The 22,728-nt window shown below is 42.4% G+C and overlaps 1 protein-coding gene across 2 annotated transcripts in view; it reads right to left on the bottom strand.

Moving 5' to 3' along the window:
- Nucleotides 1-21,974, bottom strand: part of LOC131105088 (semaphorin-3F-like) — a 51,726-nt gene extending 29,752 nt beyond the window's left edge. For both annotated transcript variants that reach the window (XM_058052884.2, XM_058052974.2), the window contains exons 1-2: nucleotides 21,601-21,974; nucleotides 20,250-20,413 (exon numbers count right to left, since the gene is read on the bottom strand). In XM_058052884.2, the coding sequence (XP_057908867.2) occupies nucleotides 20,250-20,367 (118 nt within the window). In that variant the 5' untranslated portion in view covers nucleotides 20,368-20,413; nucleotides 21,601-21,974. The remainder of the gene's footprint in view (nucleotides 1-20,249; nucleotides 20,414-21,600) is intronic.
- Nucleotides 21,975-22,728: the final 754 nt, after the last annotated feature.

Below are 22,728 nucleotides of genomic sequence, written 5' to 3'. Positions count from 1 at the left end.
CCAGCAGCATCACCCACACATGCAGCCATGAACGGGAATGCAGGGTCGCGGCATTAACCCCTTATGTATACAGAGCTGTCGGACAAAGGAAAACACGACGACTCCTTCATGCGATGGTGCAAACCTACTGTCCGATATCGAGGTGCTTTTTAAAGGCCTTCTACCGCTCTAAACTCTTATCCTCTTTCTGAGGCAGGATGAGATAATAGCTTGAGAGATGTGACTAATCAATCTAGTGGGAGGGGTTGTCCGCACCTGACCAGAGGCGTTTAATAGATCTTACTGGTTCTACTTTAATTGATATAATAACACCAAAACAGAACTTAAATTGCAATATAAACAGCGATGCCTGAAGATGCTAAATACAATAAGTCGACAGTTTCAAGACAGTTTCAAGACGGCCATTTATGGTAACACGAGGGAGATAGTAGATACAAGGGGGCAGGGCGGAGGGGGTGGAGTTGCCAGGTCAGCGAGTTTGCCAAGCCGATTTAGTCATCCCAGTTTGTCACTGGTAATCTCTGTGCGGCTAACAGGCTGATAGAATCAGTCTGATACCTGCAGGAGCTGGACAGAGCACGGATAAGGCCGAGGCGGCGAGTAGGACGGATGGCATGTGGGAGCGTTTACGTGCGCACGCGTCCAGGACATCCTCTGGCCTCATCCCTTCTTCACGCCGTCTGGTACGGACAATACGCACAGCAAACCTTCACAAACGGCGGCACACATAAGCCGCTTATGAATATCAAGCGTGACACGTTATGGCTTCGACATGGGAGGCGGTGGCATTACAGTCACGGGGGTGTGCTGGAGCCTATCCCAGCTGTTTTCAGGCGAGAGGCGGGGTCCATCCTGGACTGGTGGCCAGCCAATCCCAGGGCACATATAGACAAACAACCATTCACACTCACATTCATACCTATGGACAATTTGGAGTCGCCAGTGAAGCTAACATGTTTTTTGAACGGAGGAGGAAAGTGGAGTACCCGGAACATGCAAACTCCATACAGGTGGAATTGAACTCGGGTCTCCTAGCTGTGTGGCCTGCGTGCTAACCACTCAAACACCTGTTGTGTTATCAGTTTATATATTTCAGCTGTCACAAAAGCAAACATATTTGTGTTTTCACAAAAAGCTTTTTTTAGTTGGGAACTGATATTTTCCTGAAACTTACCAATGTTCTACTGATGATTACTAAAGAATGGAAAAAGGTAGAAACAAACTTTTTTGTGTGATGATGTGAGATGATGGACGTAAAACACGGAATTAATTACTATTTGGGTATTTGTTTATGGCTTTAAGGCATTTAGGTTGACAGGGTGCTATGCTAAGGCACCCCATTTATCGTCTGACATTGATGTCACCAGGTGGAAGAAGCAGAAGGAATATCAGCAATTGACTTGACGGTACTCAAGTTCCTTACTTGCTCAAAGGTAGGAGAATATGGAGGCGTTTGCTCTGGCAATGACGACCAAAACCGCAGCCCTTTAAATGAAGAAATACACCTCTCCATCTGTTTCTTCACACCTCACCGCGAGCACTTCACTTCTCTCCAACTTTGACGGTGTGCTTTCTAAATCCGGAGAGGCTTCTCCAATTCCCAGCCAAACAGAATCGCTGTACGATATCGGGATTTATGATCCCGATGTTGTTGCCAGTTATGTAATGATCAATCCACACGTGCAATTCCGACTAAGAGGGCGACATGATGAATTTGACTTTGGCTGCCAGTCTGTCAGGGCTTCGTTTCGACAACCAGTTCGTATTTCAGCAAGTTAAACGGGAAACATGCTTGTCAAAATATATCGGGTAAATGTGAGTACAAGTGTTTTAGCGGGGATGTGTAGTAACTTTTAGGGTGAAACGCAACTCCAACAGTTGCTTTGGAGAAAGTCCAACGGCAGCATGATATGCCTTCTTTACGACTAAGAATCAGATGGCAAAGAAAAACACATTCAGAGAGTCCTTTAATCATTCTGACAGCATTTTTGCAGTCCTGGGAATGTTTTCATCACTGACGATGTTAGCAGGATGCAGGAATACTTCTGGCAAATTTTGTCCTGTGAGTTTAGTATTGCTCTCCAAAGGAGATACGACCATTCTCCTTCATCATTTGTCAACATGTAGCCCCGCTGCTCTGCTTCCCACAGAAGTAATCACAGTAACCTTGAATAGCACGTTGAAATATCAGCCGTCAATCATCGATTACCAGGAGGCTTCACACGTTCACTTAAGGGCTCCTCTTTCAGGTTTGATCAATATCAGACAAAATGTAGTCAGAGTAACAGCTGAGTGGGGATTAAAGCAACGTACGGAGCCTTGAAACCGGCCATGCAGGAGAATACCGGCAGGGATTTGACTTTCAACTCCAAGCCTAGCCACCGTGCAGTACCAGTTGTCATTGTTAAGCACCAATAAGTGTGTAGAGTAATTGTGTGATTTCACGTTAATGACCAACCTTTATTAACCAACAGTCGCCTTCTTTGATTTGCTAAACGGCTACTCGATATGCAACCATCCCTACAACGTAAGAGTACGCATATTTACGTGTAATGTAGCATCGTCATGCATGTATGTATCCAGGCACACAGGGTACAGCCATACCACCAAAATATTACTTTTTTTTTAATAATGAATACTAGTTTGCGGAAATTCACATATCACAGTCTGGTCTGGTAACAATTAATGCAGTTGTCAAAATACCAAAATACTGGGAGGGAAAAATCTAATCCTTCTGCTTTTTGAACATCCGGTGTTGTCGTAAAAAATTGAAGGCACATTCACGTCAAATTATGCTTTAACGTATTGAACATTGAAGCTACTCGCTACTCTACTTGCTTGGGACGAACCGGAAAAATGGCGTTAAAGGAAAAGCAGACACTGGCTTCATAATTCATGGCTTAACCTGTACAGTAAATACCGTATTTTCCGGACTATAATTCGCACTTTTTTCATCGGTTGGCTGTTCCTGCCACTTATACTCCAAAACAAATAACCATCGTGTTAGCATATCTTACACCGATTCAGCCTGTTCTATATTCTTTTATTAATGTTAGAACTTGCCTTCCAAGATGACGTAATGTCTGTTTTGGTGAAGTAGTTTAAAATAAATTAACCACAAAAAATGCGACTTATACTCCAGTGTGACTTATGTATGTTTTTTTTTTTTACCTAATTATACATTTTTGGTTTTGTGCGACTTATAGTCCAGAAAATACAGTATGTATCAGCACAACTGGCTTACAGATCAGTCGTATTTAGTAGACTAAGATTCCCAAATCTTGCTGCATGTAGTACCTCTTGTGTAACTGGTGTCAGTTTTAGCTTTCTCCGGCTTTAAACAACGCTGGGTGAGAAGCTTCGGTCATCATCATCATTCCTGGATAGCGTATTTGAGTATCATTCCTAACGCTTGTCCTCTTCACTTGACAAGTCAACGTCTTGTTAAGAATCTTTTCTGCTGTGACGGACAACACCTCCCGGGCTTCCTTTTATCATCCCGATAACAAAAACTCGCACTTCCATAACTCTTCTCCGTGCATGATAGCCTTACTTTGACCCCAGCATTTGAAGCTTTCAATGAGACCCCCTGACATAAAACAAATGAACGGCTCCTATTTCACGGTCATTTATAACTTTTAAGGCTGGTATAGCACAGCAGGGAGGAAGTGAGGGAGAGTTGAACTCCAGCTTCTGTACTCTGCAGTAATGCAAACTAAAAGTTCTTACCTAGTATTGCCTTTTGCTGCCGTTACCGGTTCAAGTATATACTTTAGTCTTACAAATGGGACAGCACAAATCTAGAAACCAGTAACCGAGGCATTTAGTGGAAAAAGAAATAAAAACTTTCTCTCCCGCCATGACCAGTTCTTCCTCATTAAGCAAGAGGAAAAGTGTCTTCTCAAGTCGGTCGAGCCCGAGGTGACAACCACACGAGGCGGCAGGCCGAGACAGCTTGACAGTCGTGGAAATATACCGAGGTATGACAAAATCAAACCTCGGCCCCCCTCGGCTGAGATTTTAATGACCAGTCAGTCTCCCCGCTTGGCTTTAAATTCAAAACAGTGAGACAGACCTGTCAGCCCTGATGTTTGACTGACAGGCAGGATATCCGACTCTGTGACCGCTGCGCGAGCGATTCCAGCAGGGGGGGGGGGGGTAATGAGCTGCAGGCTTGGAAGTTTCTTTTGGGTCGGTGGACTCTGAGACCACGCAATTTAGAAAAAGTACACATCCTTATGATAACTGCTTCCTGCTTTGGGTACTAGTGACAAGATGGGATTTCCACATGGGAAACGGCTAGTTTCTTTATTTTCATATGAGAAAATGACGCTTTGCCAAACAGAACAAAACGCAGCTCCACTTTGTGTTATCGTTGGCTTTTGTTCGATGGCCTGAACGCCATTTCTTTTACAAGCTGGACACCGGTTCCAAAGTAGCAGCAAACATTCCCACATTAGCTTCCTCTTAGCTTTGATTTCTGCACTTCAATCTTGATCGGGAAGTCTCTGTGTTGATGGGATCTTACCATCTGATTTAAATGCAAACGTACATATCTCATGCGTGCGACTCCATACACGCTCCCTTTCCAGCAGCAACATGGCGTTCCTCTAAAAACATTTTAATTGACAGCGATTACGACAAGTCAAAACAAAGATGGTGGCGAACGAGCAAGTTTATCTTGAGAATGTGGTGTAATCAGCGGAGATATATTGCTTGTCTCTCTTGCCAGGAAGCGATCAGCACAGTCTGGAAGTACGCACGCTTATCCTCCAAGGAAAACAGCCTCGTCTTTAAATAACAGTGAAACAATCACATGCATGAATGTAATGGTTCCGGTGTCATTTACACATGAAAAACAAATTTGGTGGACTCAATAGAGACTGCTAAATTCACCAGAGATCAGTAGGAGATTCAATGATATAATTACCAGTAAAAAGCGTCGTGTTAGATATTGCAAAGCCAAAAGAATAAATGTTTGCTTGCAATATTACTTAAAAATGAACTATAACACAGTCCTGATTGAATACATGCATACTAGCATATTAGCAGCCTTTCAATGGGACAGGAAGGTAAATTAAAGAGGAAAGGTCTTTAAGGGTAAACCATGATGAGCGGACGCCGCCATGAGAGTTATTCATATCTGCTTCAGACTTCTCCTCTGATGAAAGTGACTTTTCCCAATACCCCACGGGACCATTGCCAGATAGCGGCCATGTTAAAATGGAGCAATGAGGAGGCAGGGGTTAGCCCCGGGAGTGCCAAGGCTTGTCGCTGCATCCATCACTAATACCGCTGCCTGCTGTTATTTCAGAACATGTCACAACTTGAATCTTGGATCATCTTCTTGCTATGTTTCAACAACAGACTCTTTTCCCGCTGCAGGAAATGTTCAAATGTATCTGGAATTTTGGCCTGTTTTCACCAAACCTGAGGAATTATTGATTGGAGGAAGATAATTACAATATCCTTGTTTCATTCTTACAAGATTAATTGTGATAATTCGTATTAGGTATTATTTCCAGACTTAAAACGATGTGGCGGGCCTTCAATTCCACACTAGTGATATCAATCATAAAAACATGCATCTACTTTCTCAGGCACGTTTTGGTAGAATTGGCCAAGAATCCTACTGATTTTGAATATTCCCCCTGTTCAAGTCCAAGTCAGTACAGGACCAGGTCCGGTTTCCTTGTCATGTCTTACTACTTTTCACTCTTGTGAAACGTGTCGTAGGTTTTTCAACACGACATTAATAAATCCTTGCTGTTTCGGGGTTGAATGCGGCCTGTTATTGGTCATGAAATATATATATATTTTTTTCAAACATTTTTATGCTTGAAAATGTTTGGCCAACAAACGTGGAAAATGTGCTTAGATTTAAATATATATATATTACATATATAATATATATTACATATATAATTTATATTTAAATATATTTATTTAAATATAAGCCAATTTTCCATTGTATATTACATATATAATATATATATTTAAATATAGTTAAATAAATATATTTAAATATATAATGGAAAATTTGCTTATATTTAATATATAGTATATATTACATATATATTTAAATATATAGATATTACATATATATTTAAATAAATATCCATCCATCCATCCATTTTCCTCCGCTTATCCGGGTCCGGGTCGCGGGGGCAGCAGTCTTAGAAGGGAAGCCCAGACTATCTATATATAAATATATATATTTATATATAAGCACATTTTCCATGTTTGTTGGCCAAATTAAAAACATTTTCAAGCATAAAAATGGCCAAATGAAGCCAAATACAGTGAGACCTCGGTGTTCTTAATTAAAATAATAATTAATAATTATAATTAATAATAATTATTATTAATAAAATAATAATTAAAATAATTTACAGTGCTCAGGCTCTTCCTTCTGTCATCTGTCTGCACCACCGTTGTTTTCTGCGTCCTGATTGGCTGTAGACATCGCCATCATGCTGTGTCTCCTGCATGTGTCATTGCTAGTTTTCTTGCTAGGTTGTAAATCTTGGTTGGGAGAAGCGTGATATTTTAACAAGGATATAAAAACGCCAGGACAAAAAGTATCTCAAAGTTAAAGCCAACGTTAAATCATTCATAAATGAGTTTGAAGGAGCCATTGAGGATTAATCCACAAACAAAACCCACGACCGAGCTTTGCCGTGGGCTTGTCGCCTCTCCAGACTTACTGAAGAGTTAAATCCAGTGGGCATTCTGTCCCCACAGTATGTCATTAAGAGTGTCACATCTCACCTCACCATCATTTATCTCTCCACCCCTAATTAGTTCCGATCAATTACCTTTACTCAATCCCTCTTCCACATTCAGAAAAACAGCATCTTATTCATGATTGCTCTTTTTCCCGTCTTTCGGGTTCCCCTCCGGCTGCTCCCACCAGCTATTTTGTCTCCTCGATGGGTCGCCTCTATTAAAAAGCCATCGCTCACCGCAGGGTCCGGCATGTGACAGAGGTGGGCGCTGAAATCTTGCTGTGATGGGAAATGGGAGGTGACCGCCTTAATAGCAGGTATTAAAATAGCAAACACTCGTCACAGCCGAGATACGTCTGACAGGCTGTCAAGAAGAGGAGGAGAAACACAATCAGTCACTACACCTGAGAATTAGGACGCTGAACGCAGCAGTGAGGAGACCAAGACCGTTATCAGAAACATGCGGATGGCAGCAGAAGGAGACGGAAATGACAGAAAATATGTACCATAATCGTAATATAATGGATTGTATATTTAACACTTGACAATGAAGTGAACCCATTATTCATTCAGTGGTTCAGTGGTTAACTACATCTGGAGTCACAGCTGCCAGGGGCTCGCCTGACGAAAACGTGACCATCACCAAACATCCATTCACATTCAAGAAATGATGTAGTAATTAGTACTTTACTTAGTAAACTAAGTCAATCCCTTACTTGGAATGTATATATCGCCAGTTTATAATCTGGAAATGCACAGAAATGCTTGCTGGGAGATGCACCCCGCAGTACTACTGTATGTCCAAGGGGGGTAAGGAGATAGCGGGTGAAACCTGAGCCAAACTGTAGCGGGGGAGAGAGACTCGGGATTGTTTCCTAGACTTAAAACGTGAAATCCAAGCCTGCCTTCCTCCGCTTCCTTCTCTGTCTCGACCTCCCTCGGTCAGAGCGGTTCCTCTTGGACTTGAGGCCGTTTGTCTTCTCTCAGAAAGGAAATGCAAAGCAGGCTACTTGGAAACTCTGGGAAACGCCACGGGATGTCCCTGGGGGGGGATATTAAATATGGCCACGGACATCCACATGGTAAAGTGGCAATAAAGTATTCATTATCCTTCCATTGAATGGCTAAGTCGAAAAACAAGCAATTGAGTTAGGAAGTCAAACATGGACTTAGTACACACAGTAACGCCCCCTCACACTGAAATTTACAAAACAATGAAGTCTCTTAGAGCTCAAGAGCTTTTGCATCTTGCTCAGACAAGCGCAGGGATGAGAGAATCAAAAGGTTGCTGTGATTGCGAGCGCCATTAGGGAATTACCAAACGGTTTCACCAACACCCCCCCTAACACTCATAATCCCGTCGGCTTTTATTTTGCGACACAGTGCCACTCGCTGTAGGAACCTCATTTTTTTAACCTCCATTGGAAACTGCTGTCCTCTCTTTGCAGCTTCCCAGTGTGCTCTCTGGACCTGGACCGAGGAGTCTAAAGCATTCACGGAGGAAAACCAGCGGGAGGCTGTGCCCCACATTCATCAACTAAAAAGGCTGATGCCAGTTTAACGTCCACCCCCGGGTCTCCCAGAACGTGAATGAACTTCTGTGAGTATGACCCAAACCTACACAAACGCCCCGCAGCTTTAGGTCCTTCATAGGGGGAAGAGTGTGTGGGCGCCGCCAAACAACAACAACAACAAGCCGAGGTTCCCCTTTTTCACTCAGTCGCCAATCAGAAGGAGGCATCGCCACAGGGGGAGGCCAAACAGGATGGGTCACTGACAAAACCTGCCTTCCAGGGGGTCACTGCTGGCTTTGGCCGAGCCTCAATGGATGTGAACAAGAGTCCATCCCCACACATTTCAATTAACGCCTACTCCAAAACAGGCCAGAGGAAGGATAGGGGAATCTCGAAATCAGCATTTCAAAACCACGACGCCACAAAGGCATCAAAGTCCATGCATTCGATTCCGCCAGAGGGCTCTTTTGGGCTCTTCAGTGTCTTCCCAACGGCCTCATTTCCCCTCGTAAGAGTTCAATAGTCCGGCATGACCGGAGATGAAATGATTGGACAAATTCATTCCCAAGTGTTGCATTTCAAACCTTGGAATTTTTATATGACATGTTTTCCAAACATGATTAGTCGCTGCAAGATTTTGTGGGTTAGTTTTGTGATCGCCCTCATTTTGTGGCTGATTTTGACAAAGTTGCAGAAAAAGTGCTGATGTTTATTCTCTTCATTCCATCAGCTTTTGATTTTACAAATTCGTTATCAATGATGGAATATTCTTTGTAACCTTTATCCCAAAAAGGGCAGGCTTTCAACAAAAGGACAGAATTTCACCATCCCCCTCCTGCTCATATTTAGCATCCCGTCCTAGCATGCTCTGCTAAACAAAGCTATTCCCGGCTAGTTTCCATTCATGTCCGTAAAGAGAACAGTTTCCAGTTTCCAACTTTTTGCCGGTTTTTGGCCACTATTTTGGCGTGTTACAGTTTGGGATAAAATTTTAGCACAATTGAGTGGTCCACACGGGAAATACTTCCCCACACATTCCATTCCATCTCTGTGTGGAGTTTGCATGTTCTCCCTGTGCACGCGTGGGTTTTCTCCGGGTACTCCGGTTTCCTCCAAATTGTCCAATTGTCCAAATTGTCCATAGGTATGAATGTGAGTGTGAATGGTTGTTTGTCTATATGTGCCCTGTGATTGGATGGCGACCAGTCCAGGGTGTACCCCGCCTCTCGCCCGAAGACAGCTGGGATAGGCTCCAGCACCCCCGCAACCCTTGTGAGGAAAAAGCGGTAGAAAATGAATGAATGAACGTTCCATTCCGTGAGATTTCATATTTAACAGTAAATCCCTTTTTTATTGACCAATTCTGCAATTCCGTCTATGATTCAGTTAGTGAAGTAATCTCAGGGCCCTATCATGAGATCAACACAGGCATGGAGAGCAGCTTTGGCCAAACTTTTAGTCGCACCGTTTGAACACAAGAAGGAACATGTCATGACATTTGTAGCAAAAAGGAAGCCTTTTTGAAATTTAAGACAAAGCTTACAGGGATTGGCACACAATTCTTGAACCGCTGCCTTAAATACTCGGAGTTGGGATGTGTTCAAAGGCTGGCATGCCGGCCCCAGGTTTTGAATGTGATGCAGGCAGCTACATAGTCTGTGGAGGGTGTGGAAGTCGGGAGAAGCGATTGGAAGGCGGGTGGAGTGGCGGGTGTTCAATCAATGGAGACCATGTTGTAAACATATATATAGCATACCAGCTCCTACTTCCAAACTAACAATCCAAAAGAGTCGACTCAATTGGTCTCAGAGGGCATTGAAATAAACCCTTTATGAAACGTTGGCGATGGTTTAGTTGGACACACAAACTTGACTAATCTGTCTGGACTATTACTCTACCTGACACTTTAATCTTCCACAAGAGAAACACCAGCGCTAAGAATATACTCTGTTCAGTCCAAACAGCAGCCCAGAGACAAAGCCAGTCTAAATCCTAAACCTATTTATCCGGTCTCCAATAATGTCCTGCTGGCCAAAGGATGCTTTAATAATGACACTAAGAAAAGACACTAACGTGAAGTGATTGACTGTGTCTTGTATTTTTGGCCTGGTGAGAAGAGGCTTTGGTGGAAGCAACAGATGCAACAACATACCCATGAAACACAAGAAGGACAGACAACGCTGGGAACTCGGTCTTTTGGAGAACCCCTCTCAGTTTCACGGAGGCAGACCACAGACAGAGGCCGTAACCTGACTCAGGACTCTGTACGGGTCAAACCATGACCGCAGAGGCCACCACATGCAGCAGGACTAGGAGCAGTTAAGGCATATGCTAAAATATGCCCCTTCTTGCACTAGAGGAATTTTACCCTCAACCGCGGGACATGGGGTCAAAAATAAGTTGCTGGTAATTTTTCGGGGCCGAATAACCAACAGCGTACTAGCACTCAGCCAACGGTCTAATGTCTGAGCCCATTAAACACCTAAATCGTGCTACGTTTGGCGAGTGTGATCGCACTGAATCGCACGCTATTTTTATTAGAAATAAAAAATGTGAGTATTGTGAGTGTTTAGCAAGTGTGCACAATCAAGCGTGATGCTTCAGAGGGCCATCAGACAGAATCACAGTGGACCTTGCTGCTGTTCAAACGTAAGCACAACCTTTTAGTTCCAGGAACTGCATTGACCAAGAACTGAAAGTTCCTGGACATTTGGTGGCAAAAGGGTTTTGGAATAGAATAGAATAGTCCTTTGTTGTTTTAGAGTTGTGCTGTCATGCCAGGAATCCCAAACTGGTGCTTTGACTGTTCCAATGTGAAAGGGTAAAGAGCCTGAACTGCTTCCGTAAACTGAGAATTCCAAAAGGGTTTAGTTTGCGCTGTGGGCAGTCTGTCACTTTCACTTGGCCCTAAAATAGGACATGTAACAGAACTGTGTTAGCTGCTATATTTTAATAACCGTGTAATTTATCCAATGGCCAGATGTTAGAGATCGACTGATACCGCTTCCTCTTTTATCAAACCGAGGACCACCCAAGTGGTCACCGATTCTCTCCTTGAACCTTGCAGCCATATGGCATAACAAGTAGAACCAGATAGCCGGTGCCTGTATTCTATAACAACCCGATACAATGATTTCATTCATTGGCTGAAGAAAGTCAAGCGATAGAGGTTGCTTGTTGCATTGGCGACATGTGTGAGGCAGACAGGAGAAGATAAATGTTGGCTGAAACAGTTTGGAATTGATACCGACACGCTTTATATCCAAGTTGGACACGTGATAAAAGGCTGCTGCATCCTTTTTGATGAATATCACACTTCTGTCTCCCACGTGCGCCTCGTAAGGTGAAGGGTGAGGGACAGAAAGAACATGTTAAATGTGATATATTGATTTATAGACGTGGATGAAATTGTTAGTACCTTTCTGTAACAGAAGGAAAACCCCACAATGGTCACTGAAATAACTCAAAACTGACACAAGTTATAATATATTCATTTGATAAAATTCACATTGACAAGCTACAAAGCTTATGGAGCGTTTCTGCAGGCCAGCTCTATATCAGCTTGATATTTATAGACACAAAAATGACGTATAGAGAGAAAAGAACACTATAGCCGCATGGCTGCATTGCCGCATCATACACAAGGTGTCTTTCATCTGTGCAGTGTAGAATAAACGAATGAATCTTCAGGCTATCAAGACATTCTGGGGTGAAATACGTTGCCTGGCATCAGACGCTCGGTCTTAACCAAAGGTCCTGGGTCCACTGACAAATCACCCAAAACACATCCAAAAACATTCAAGTACGACTCAAGGCAAAACATCGTACAATTCTAATGTGGTCTTTTATGAGTACTGACTTTAATCGAACCGAACATCTATCAAAAGAGCGAAACCACAATCTGGAGGGGGTATCCAACCAACCTGAGAGCGTTGAGCAGTTTGTTCATACTACATGTGGAAAGGTGCAGGAGTCTCATTGGGAATTAGGGAAGTAGGTGCTTCAAAAGGTTATGGTAATGGTAATGTTAATGGTAATGGTAATGGTAATGGTAATGGTTTTATTTCATTTGAACATGCATCAGATTACAATTGAATGCATCACATAATCAGTTCCCAGTTCCACATGTCCAAAAGGAGTAGGAAGAAGCAAAGCTTATTAAATCCTACCCCTCCATCTGGTACTTTTACAATCAGTAACTGTTACATTTGTTCACTTCCTGCTTTCCATAATACAGTTTAAGGTTTTTTTTTGTTTTTTTGTTTTAAATAATGTACCTCATACCGAAGTACGAGGTGATATGACCATACAAAAAGGTTGTGCAACAAAATATTAGGTTAACCCGGGCTCACACTGAATCCAGATGCCGGAGGACTCTCTGGTCGAGGTGTGGGTGTCCATAGCCAGAGCGGAGTGGTGTCCAAAGTGTCACATCTGGCAAGTTTCATGCGTCAATTGTTGTTTTTAGGTTCTTTTGAATCACGATACAAAATCAATGTCTGATTTTCCATTTGTTAATTTTTTATCCAATTTTGTGGATTTTTCCTTCTTTGGCACGAGAGTACCAACAATTTCCATGATTTATTGAGTTTAAATTCTATTTTGTCTAAGTTATGATCAGAATTGGGCATGAATCGTCAGTAACTGTGAAAGATACCCAGAAATAAATTGTACTGTAATGCTGCTGTTGGTCCCGTGATAAACTGCAGTCCCATCAATCATCTAGCAAGTAGGGTCAAAGGTGAGGGTTGGAGGTGGTCACAGACAGGCAGCTCATTGATCTCTGATTCCTCACCTGCCATCCTACCTTCTCCCGACCCACAAACCATTAAAAGATACCTGACAACTTGCTCATCCGTGACTCCTGTTAGACAGCAGACGAGCTGACCAGCGACTATCCAGCGTATCCTTTCAGGATGACTGAATACATAAATGCCAGGGGAAATTGTCACTGCCGTGCTGGTAATGTTCAGCATAATAATGTTCACTTTAGATTCTTTCAACGCATACGTGCATGCATACATTGAATATTGTTTCAAAGTGCGGTCTGGATTACAGCACAGGGGTGACACTCTCTCACCACACCCACACACAAGTTAGACAGGGCTAATAATGGAAGATTAACAACAGACCCAACATCACAGATACACTCATTGTTTTACTTTGCCAACATTTTCTCGCCAACAAGCAGAAACCGTAAAGAGGTGGCCTTTACAGCTGGGTCACAGCAAAGTGGGGCTACGTTTGCCATTCATCTGACGTCGCCATGTTGCCACCTGGATTTAATCACGTTGCTTAAATGTTGTATTCCAGTCTGTTGACGCAGAAAAGATGCTTTTAAAGTCGTTACTTTGACGCCATAGTCTCGCAAACAGCAACACACAACAGGAGCGGGTTTATTCAGTTTTTGCATGTGGTCTGAAAGAACTGTTTTATCGGAGTACTGGGGCTATTAGGGCCGCCGAGAGGACAAAGAGGAGAGACAGCCACCTCGAGTGAACAGTCATGTTGCATTTATGTCACACTGCAGCGGACCTAGATCCACATTTAGCACAGGAGCGACTCATTGACTCATTGACTTGATCTCTGCGTTAATATGGACTTAACATCGGTTAGCGGTCATAAAAAGCAAGCTAACGACTCACTGTAGTGAATAGAAGAAAGTGACCGCTCGTATTGTGTGAACAACGGGAATAACCTTTTAAACATTGACTAGTTCAAGTGACACAGCAGTAGTAAAAGGACAAGCCCAGAAATGAACTGACGGTGAACTGCTGACAGCGACTTCATTTTAAGCCAGGGGTCTCAAACAAGCGGCCCGCGGGCCAGATGTGGTCCGCAGGAGACTAGTTTGAGGCCCCCGTCTTGATATGACAGTTTAATGTTAGTTTGATATGGATGCTGTATGGTATCATGTACCCAGAAAAAAAATTATTACGTTTGATTCATGTTCATGTTAAAGGTTAAATAACTGTTAATAGTTATCCTCCCTATCCGTGTGGAAGTGGTAAGTATTTGGCTATTTAAGTTTAAAGGAAATAACTTGAAGGCTACCGTTTAGGTGGCTAGCTCTCTAGTTTGCGAGTTAGCATGTGTCTCAAGACCCTGCAGTTGCGCAATATGTTGTAAATAAAAAGAGTATAAATGTGACTATAGTCGTGTTTTGTCATGTCTACAGGGCTCTAATAATGCTTTGTTCATTTTAATCTGAAAAAAATCATTTGTCTGTGGTTTCTTAAGTTTTTATTATTATTATTATTATTATTATTATTATTATTATTATTATTATTATTATTACTGATTGATTGATTTTCTTTATTCTTGATTTGTTTATTTTTCATCTCATTTTGTGCAGAAAAATAAAAATGAAGATATTTGAGAACAGTGAATGTTTTATCAGAGCTTTTATTGTAGAAAATCGGAACCAAAGCACTGAAAAAGTTTGTATATTTTTCTGTTTTTAATAAATGTGTTTTTTTGGGAGGGGGAAACCTGATGCGGCCCAGCCTTGCCCAGACCCTCGCTCCAGTGGCCCCCAGGTAAATTGAGTTTGAGACCCCTGTTTTAAGCCGTCTTCATGTGTTCATTTCCAGTTATTACGACCAAAATACATACAATGGAAATATTACTACTGCAGAACAAGAGGCATTTAACCCTAAGGGGGGGGGGGGGCACTCACACCCGTTAGAAAGTGAAGCCCCTGCAGTAAAAATAGGAGTCTGCCGTCCGCCATTCACCGGAGAGCGCGTGCAGATGAGTAGTATTTGGACTAACAAGGAGCCTCAGCACCGCCACCTGCACCGCCGTCGGTGCGCTAAGTTGACCCACATTCTGATGCCATCCCAGTGGATTTGGTCTTGACTGAGGGCGGTGGTGGTTGAGTACTGTAATGTTATTATAATGCAGTATTTACATATGTAGTATGTCATACATATTTAAATGGCTGGAATTGCAAATTGTATTGAGACCAAAGCTGCAGTCTATTCTCACAAAGTGCTGACATCGCAAATCTCATCACGGCTTTAATTGTGGATTAAGTCTACATGTCCAAGCCAATATTTAGAGAGTTTATGTGGACCCAGTGTTTTTGTCTACATGCTCTATGAGCTATCATGCTATCGGCATGAAAGCATTTTTAGGTCAAAACTGCTAAGTATTTTATTCATTCATTCATTTTCATTTTCATCGCTTATCCTCACGAGGGTCGCTGGGGTGCTGGAGCCTATCCCAGCTGTCTTCGGGCGAGAGGCAAACAACCATTCACACTCACATTCATACCTATGGACAATTTGGAGTCGCCAATTAACCTAGCATGTTTTTGGAATGTGGGAACTCCACACAGAGATGGCCGAAGGTGGAATTGAACCCTCGTCTCCTAGCTGTGAGGTCTACGCGCTAACCACTCGAACACCGTGCAGCCCGCTAAATATTTTATCATTTCCGGTATTTTTTGAAAACGGCTTCCAGTTTTTTTGAAAATATGAAAATGTCAGCTTTATGAAAACAATGGCCGTCACATGACCAGAAGTGAGCCAACATAATATCTGAATATTGTGACAGGCGTGACTCGGACGCCTGTCGATATTCTTCTGAAGTAATTCCTTCCCACCTGTTTAAATCCGTTTTTAATGTCTAACTATTTATACCTGACTGCTTTTAGCCTTGTTTTTAGCTCTGAATGAATGTATGAATGGTGTATTTTAATGCATCTTTTACTCTGTTTTTTACTCAATTTTTCTTCACTGTAAAGCGTCTTTGAGTATTTTGAACAGTGCTATACAATTAAAATGTATTATTATTATTATTAATTCCACGTCGAAGAAGATATGTGCAGGCGTTCTTTCCTCTTCTGTAGTTTTCTCGTGGTTCCACCTGCTTACCCATCTACACGTATTTGTGCCTACGTCATTTTCACCCCGTGATTCGCTCCCACGACGCAAAACTAATCCCAGGGACATTTGAGTGTGGACGGGGCCCAAGGAAGGACCACCTTTAAAGGGCAGTAATGTAACTGAAAGCTTTTAGGGGCCAATTACACTTCCAGGTAAACAATCCGATTTTGCACAGGAGCCTGTCAGTCTGTCACTCGGAATAAAGAACGCTGCAGCAGGCCAGATGGGGCAGACGTTTATGAAGTAGAGCCGTAAGCGTGGATTTAGATTTATATCTACCTGATGGATGAACTCAAATCTCCCACGTGGGCCAAAAGCAATAATGTTATAGTCTTTGTTAAACATGGCCAAGCATGAATGCCCCGCGTGCTGGTCCATTCAGAGAGGGTTCTGCTTAGTGCCTCGCAGTGTCCTGTAGCACAAGAGGAAATACTGGGCATATTGGTTGACCTCTTAAAGGGTTTAAGTTACAAAAGCACTTGCATGACTTGGGAGTCTCACGTAGGTCCAGCGCTCTCACACCATCCTTTCACATGTTAATGCCGTGTTTCAGCAGAGTGATGTATAGTGCTTCTATTGATGGCTGAAATGCACCAACACGGTTACACTCTCAAAATTAGCTACAGTGGAGCCCAAAAAGTTGGTAGTGCAAGTATTTTCAAGGTGCGTTTATGCCTGTCCCGATAGCACTTTTCCAGAAAAACTGTATCTGACAATAGTAAAAGGTATCTTTTTTTTGTTTGTTTTATTTGGGCAAATATATGAAACATTACAGAGCATTTCTTACATCAATCAAAATATGACTTTACATTATTTACATTTGTATTCAACTATCTGATCACAAGCCCAAAAGGAGTAGGCTGAAGCAAAAGCTTATAAATGCCTACCCCTTTTTGCAAAATATAATCATGTTCATGCCACAGTCTTGTTTTCCCCTGTTATTATTATCATTGTAATATTATTATTGTGATTATCATTATCATTATTGTTATAATCTTTATCATTGTTACCATTATTATTGTTATTAGTATCACCATTCTTCTAATCATCATTAATATTACCATTTTCACCATTATTGTTGTAACAATTTTTTTATTATTTTTTTTAATTATTTAATTTTACAGACTTCATCGTTTCTTGTAGAGTGCTGTATCATTCCATTTGTTGTTTTCTGAAATCCACAGTGTTTGTGCTTTTATTGTCAATATATTAGCCCATTTTTTATTAGCCCTTTCCCCCCCTAAGTGTAACATTTGCATATCATTTTCTGGATCGCATGTGTCTAATCATGTGCATTAAAAAAACAAGACCTTGTCTGGACAGGTGACCAACCCAAACATCAGTTTCTTCTTGTTAAGCCCTACCTTGAGGTTTTTAGACGTGCTTTTAGTTTGTGTCCAAACTTCATTCCTGACTTAGGTGGCTTCACCATTACAAGCGACCGTTAGTAATCAAGACTAACAAGACAGTGAGCGATAACTCAAACCGGCAGATTTTCCAAAGTTGCACATAGAATTTGTCTCTCGGGGTTTTGCAGGCGACAGCAGTCTTGTCTCAACTAATCTTAAAATGTCAAATGATTACCTGGAGGGAGATTTGTTTCACTGCTGCACCTCCTTCATTGAAAACAGGTTTCTCATCTGACATTGATTACACCTTTCTTGCCTAAACTGGCAGGCGTCTTGCTAACGCTGCCCTTTCTCCTCGCTTTACTGGCGCAAAAGACGTGATAAGCCTGGACAAAGTTCTGCTTCTAAACTTACTTCCTGTTCTTGAACAAGGCAATTTTCCACATCTTTCCTTTTGCATAGTGTTACACAGACAGTAAAGGTTTACAATAACGATAAATACTCCGAAATAAGAATGTGGCAATTAAACCACCAATTATCCGATGCTTTCAAACACCCTCTTTGTAGTCAAGTTGCAGCAACTTCCCAACAAAGCGCTCGGGCCAAAGCCGCCTATCATGATGCATCAGGGGATGTGCAGCCAGCTCGCCAATGTGAGGACAACCCAGGCCTCTCAAAAAGCAATTAAAGGAGCTGGAGCGTCATGATATTGAATGCAGGGGGGTGCATTCCTCCGAGAGAGGCAGTTGCAGCAGACTGTGAAATTCATATTGACTGCAGGGCCAAACACACACAGGTAGGCAAGACACTTCAGCGTTTTCCACCCAAAGCAAAGACGAGACTGTGAATTAACTTAGCGGGGTTCATACCTCGGAGATGTGCCAATTCTAAAGCATCCAGTCAGTAGCCTCGCTACCATCCTGTTTCTGTTCAAGACATGCAACTACATGCGTTTAAAAAAAATACTCTGAAATGATATTTGGAACATAAAATTGCGAAGGCTGAGCTGTGGACGTGCTCACTGATGTGTTAAATCCTACTTGATTAAAGCAGCAAAGCAAGTTGAACAATGAACCGTGCCACCGGGCCACTTCATTAAGTCAACTTGTTCCAGGGAGCATTGGGAATGGGAAGCAAAGCAAACAGAGTGCTGCAGCTCGCTGCTTCTGCTTTTCCATGGATGCTAATCAAAGGCTTGATCTCCGAACTGGACGAGCCTCAGGGACGTCGTTGTGCTTGGCTGAGCCTGGCAATTTGTTCTCGATAATATGGTCTCCGACTCGGACCCCTACTGAATCCATCTCACCTAATCTGTATGGCCGGTAAAGCACACAAACACAGACCGTGAAACACATCACCAGGGAATGATCGCAGAATGGCCCAAGAGTTATTACGTGCCCCCCACTTTGTATATGAAATGTGTAACAAACGGGTGATAAAATCTGCTTTTAATTAGCTGAAATGTGTAAATCTTTTCAAAATGTGTGCCCTGCGGTCAATTTCCTTTTCCTTATTTATTTGTGTCTATCCTACTGAGACACTGGTGGTTTTTATGTACTAACTATGTTTGTTATGATAGCAATTTGGCAAAGTTTATCTACTAACTTTAGGTATTGAAAGTAACAAGTTCTTTTTATAAACCATTATTGATAACATATGCTAGGGGGTGTTCTTATATTTTTGGTTGGAAAAAATGCCATTTGAAGCGAGTTGCATACAGTCCATTTAAGGTGTAAGTCCATCCATCCATCAATTCGTCCGTCCGTCTGTCCGTCCATCCATCCATCCATCCATCAATTTGCCCATCCGTCCGTCCATTCATCTGTCCGTCCATCCATCCATCCATCCGTCCGTCCATCCATCCATACGTCCATCCATCCATCCATCCGTCCATCCATACATCCAGTCTTCCCGTCTCCCTGGCTACTTCATCCAGCTCCTCCCGATGGATCCCAAGTCATTCCCTGGTCAGTTGAGAGACATAGTCTCTCCAACGTGTTCTGGGTCTTCCCAGAGGCCTCCTACTGGTCGGACATGCCCTGAACAAATCCCGAGGAGAGCATCCAAGAGGCATCCTGAGCCACCAAATCTGGTTCCTCTCAGCAGTTCCACTCCAGGTGACAATGCTTCTCACCTTATCTCAAAGAGAGAGCCCAACCACTATGGCATCAAACGGAGCTACAGGGCTAAGAATCGTAATCGAGAATCATTAAGAACCGGAATCGCTCAAATTCAACCAAAGGCCAACCCTACCAACCACCCTAAGGAGAAAAGCCACCTGTACCGCCATCTTGTCCTTTCAGTTACTCCCCAAAGCTCATGCCTGTAGGTGAGAGTAGGAACGTAAATCGACCAGTAAATTGAGAGCTCTGCCATTCGGCTCCACCCCCTCTTTACCACAACAAACCGATACAGAGTCTGTATCACTGCAGACGGCGCAGCAATCCTCCAGTCGACCTACATCCTTGCCTCACTCGTGAACCCTGAGGTACTTGAACTCCTCCACAAGACCTAGTAGAGTTGGCGCTCCACCCTTATAAGCAAGGTCAACAAATTATTAAAATGTGTACGTCTGAAACACGAGAGTCTGCTCCTGATGATGATGGTCCTGCGCTTCAAAAAAATCCCCAATTATCCAAACCACAAACCATTCAATTAAACAAACTCCGGACCGGCCAGTCCATGGCAGGGAAATTGTAAAAATTGTAAACAATAAATGAAAACACAGTGAAAGCAAATGTGAAATTGAACATGATGAAATCTTACCTTTGAAGGAGATGAAGACGCGAGGCGCAGCAAGTGGTTCATTGCTCAGTGGGTTACCCAGAGCAAAGCTGCACAGAGCCAGGAGGGTGTGGACCGTCCACAGACCGTCCAACTGCATAGTCGACCAACCAGTAGCACACAATCAGTGATTTAACAAAACAAATCTGTTGGAACAAAATTGAGCCAATGAGAAAATATAAGGACAAGAGAACTTTGTTTAACCTTTGTTTATTCATTTATGTCGTGTCAACTCAGCGGCCCCCAGGGGACTCATGCCAGCATGTTTTGGAGACGCTGCCCTCAACTTAACTAGATCCGTCCCGCAGATGTTGAGCGCCGCTGAAGCCAAGCTTTTGGAGATTTTGTCCATTTGGTAAAAAATGGATGCCACAATTCACTCGGTAAATATTTCATTGGGAGTCCCATCATGACATTAGCATAGCAAACAGTGGCCAGTAATGATCTTGGGTTAATGAATGACGGCCCCCAGAGAGCAATGACAATAATCAATCTTTAGTAACTGTGGAAAAAACACAAAAATCCCCAAGCTGTGCCCCACGGAGGGAACCTGGCCATACAAAGCTTCTTCTGCCACACACTCTTTACATTTGGAGTGTCCACTTCTCAAACGTCAGTAGAGACAAAGGTCTAGCAAAGTGCTTGGCCCGAGGGCATTTATGACCATAACCAGCTGTTTAAACCTTAGCTTTTTATTGACAATTTGTAAACCCAGCAGCTGTTTATTCTGAGACAGAAGCCAAGTCCTTCACACCACAAGATGAAATCAAACAAGGCACTGAGGGCAAATTACACCAAGGAGAGACTCAGCAACACAACCATGAAAAAACATTCAAGGGAATTTAACATTGCCAGTCAAAATGAAATATACCGGAACCAAATTCTAGATATATAAAGATATAAGATTTATTTATTTACTGCATATCTGACCAGCCACATGATGATGTACAAATAAAAATAATATTCCAACTTACAGGTTGATTTAATTTTTGTTGTTAAAATTTCTCAACAACTTTTTATGAGGATGAAATATGAATGACAGTAAAAGTAAAAATGTTGAAATAAGACCTAGGCTGATCTGTATGTGGCAGCCTGGTAGTCTTGGCTCCACATGAGAACAGTAAACAGTCTGGTGAGGTATTCAACTTCAAACTCAAATGGAATACTCTGTTTAGTACATTATTCAAGTGCTACTTTATTTGACTGGATGTATTTTTTTTGTTGTGGACTAGTTTTGTAATAAAAGATTTTTTAAAAAATGCAGGCAGCTCCAAGCAGTCACAAGAACATTACGGTAAAATACGGTAATGAGATGACAACAAATAACACCTACCTGCTTGTTAAAGCTTTCCGATTATGGGCCAAACTTCACAGCCAGTCTGGTTCAGTCATTGAAAAAAAAATCCAATATATCGATCACGTCCGTGTCCAAGTTGAAATCAATAATATTATTAAAATCCCGGTGCGTCTTCTGAACGGTCCGCGGTACCTGTGCGTCTTCGCCGCTTGGTTATTACTGGGAGGCATTCATTTTAATCGGAAATGTTCCTCTTCTTGACAGAGCACCAGAGGCGAGCGGCCACAATCCACATGTCGTGGGAAAAAAAACAGCGTGAAACAAAGTCCCCGTGGTGGAAAAGAGGTCCGGGCACGCGGCGTGGGTGTCTCTCACTAAAGTTGGCCACTCCTGACTGGAGCGAGCTTGGGCGGGAGCAGGTGGATGCCGAGGCCGAGGCGTCGTGAACACACCCACGGGGCGGGCAACACTCAGGCGAGCCGCCCCTCCGCCAGCCCCGGGAAACACGCTTTCCTCCGGCTTTGTCTCTGCCCCTCACTTGTGTCTGGGGGCGCAGACTACAACGTTGCACTTATAATTACCTCAGATATATTGTTACATATTTAAATATATCATTGGGTTTATCATTGCGTATATTTTATTGGACTGTATATCAGATTGCCTTCACGTGTCATTTTTGGCTCGGTTAAAACAAACTCAAATCTGTTGGTATGGTTTCTTTGGTCAAGTGTGAATGCAGTCCAGAGCCAAAAGGACCGGACCCAGGGGTGTCACTAGGTTTTGAGGACGGGGGATCTTAGCCCCCTGGAGATGCACAGGATATGAATAAATGTAGTAGACATTCAAAAAAAAAAATTTTTTTAAATAATGAACAAGAACCAGGATATAACTTTCCCAATTTTGGACAGATTTAGTAGAGATACTCAATTGTTTTAGACCACCATTAAATTTACAAAAGTACACACAATCTACACTGCAAAACTGTCTGTCCAGTGGACAGTGATCAATGATATAATAATCATCATTATATTATTAATTAGCCTATTATTATTACTATCATCATTATTATTCTTCTGATTATTACTACTACTACTGGTAGTAGTAGTAGTAATAATAATCAGAAGAAGAAGAATGATACTAGTCTACTACTACTACTTTCGTAGT

This window comes from Doryrhamphus excisus, linkage group LG11, assembly GCF_037039965.1.
Source record: "Doryrhamphus excisus strain RoL-2023G ecotype Guam linkage group LG11, RoL_Dexc_Guam_v1.1, whole genome shotgun sequence".
Taxonomy (NCBI): domain Eukaryota; kingdom Metazoa; phylum Chordata; class Actinopteri; order Syngnathiformes; family Syngnathidae; genus Doryrhamphus; species Doryrhamphus excisus.
This window is presented reverse-complemented; position numbering and strand designations above follow the sequence as displayed.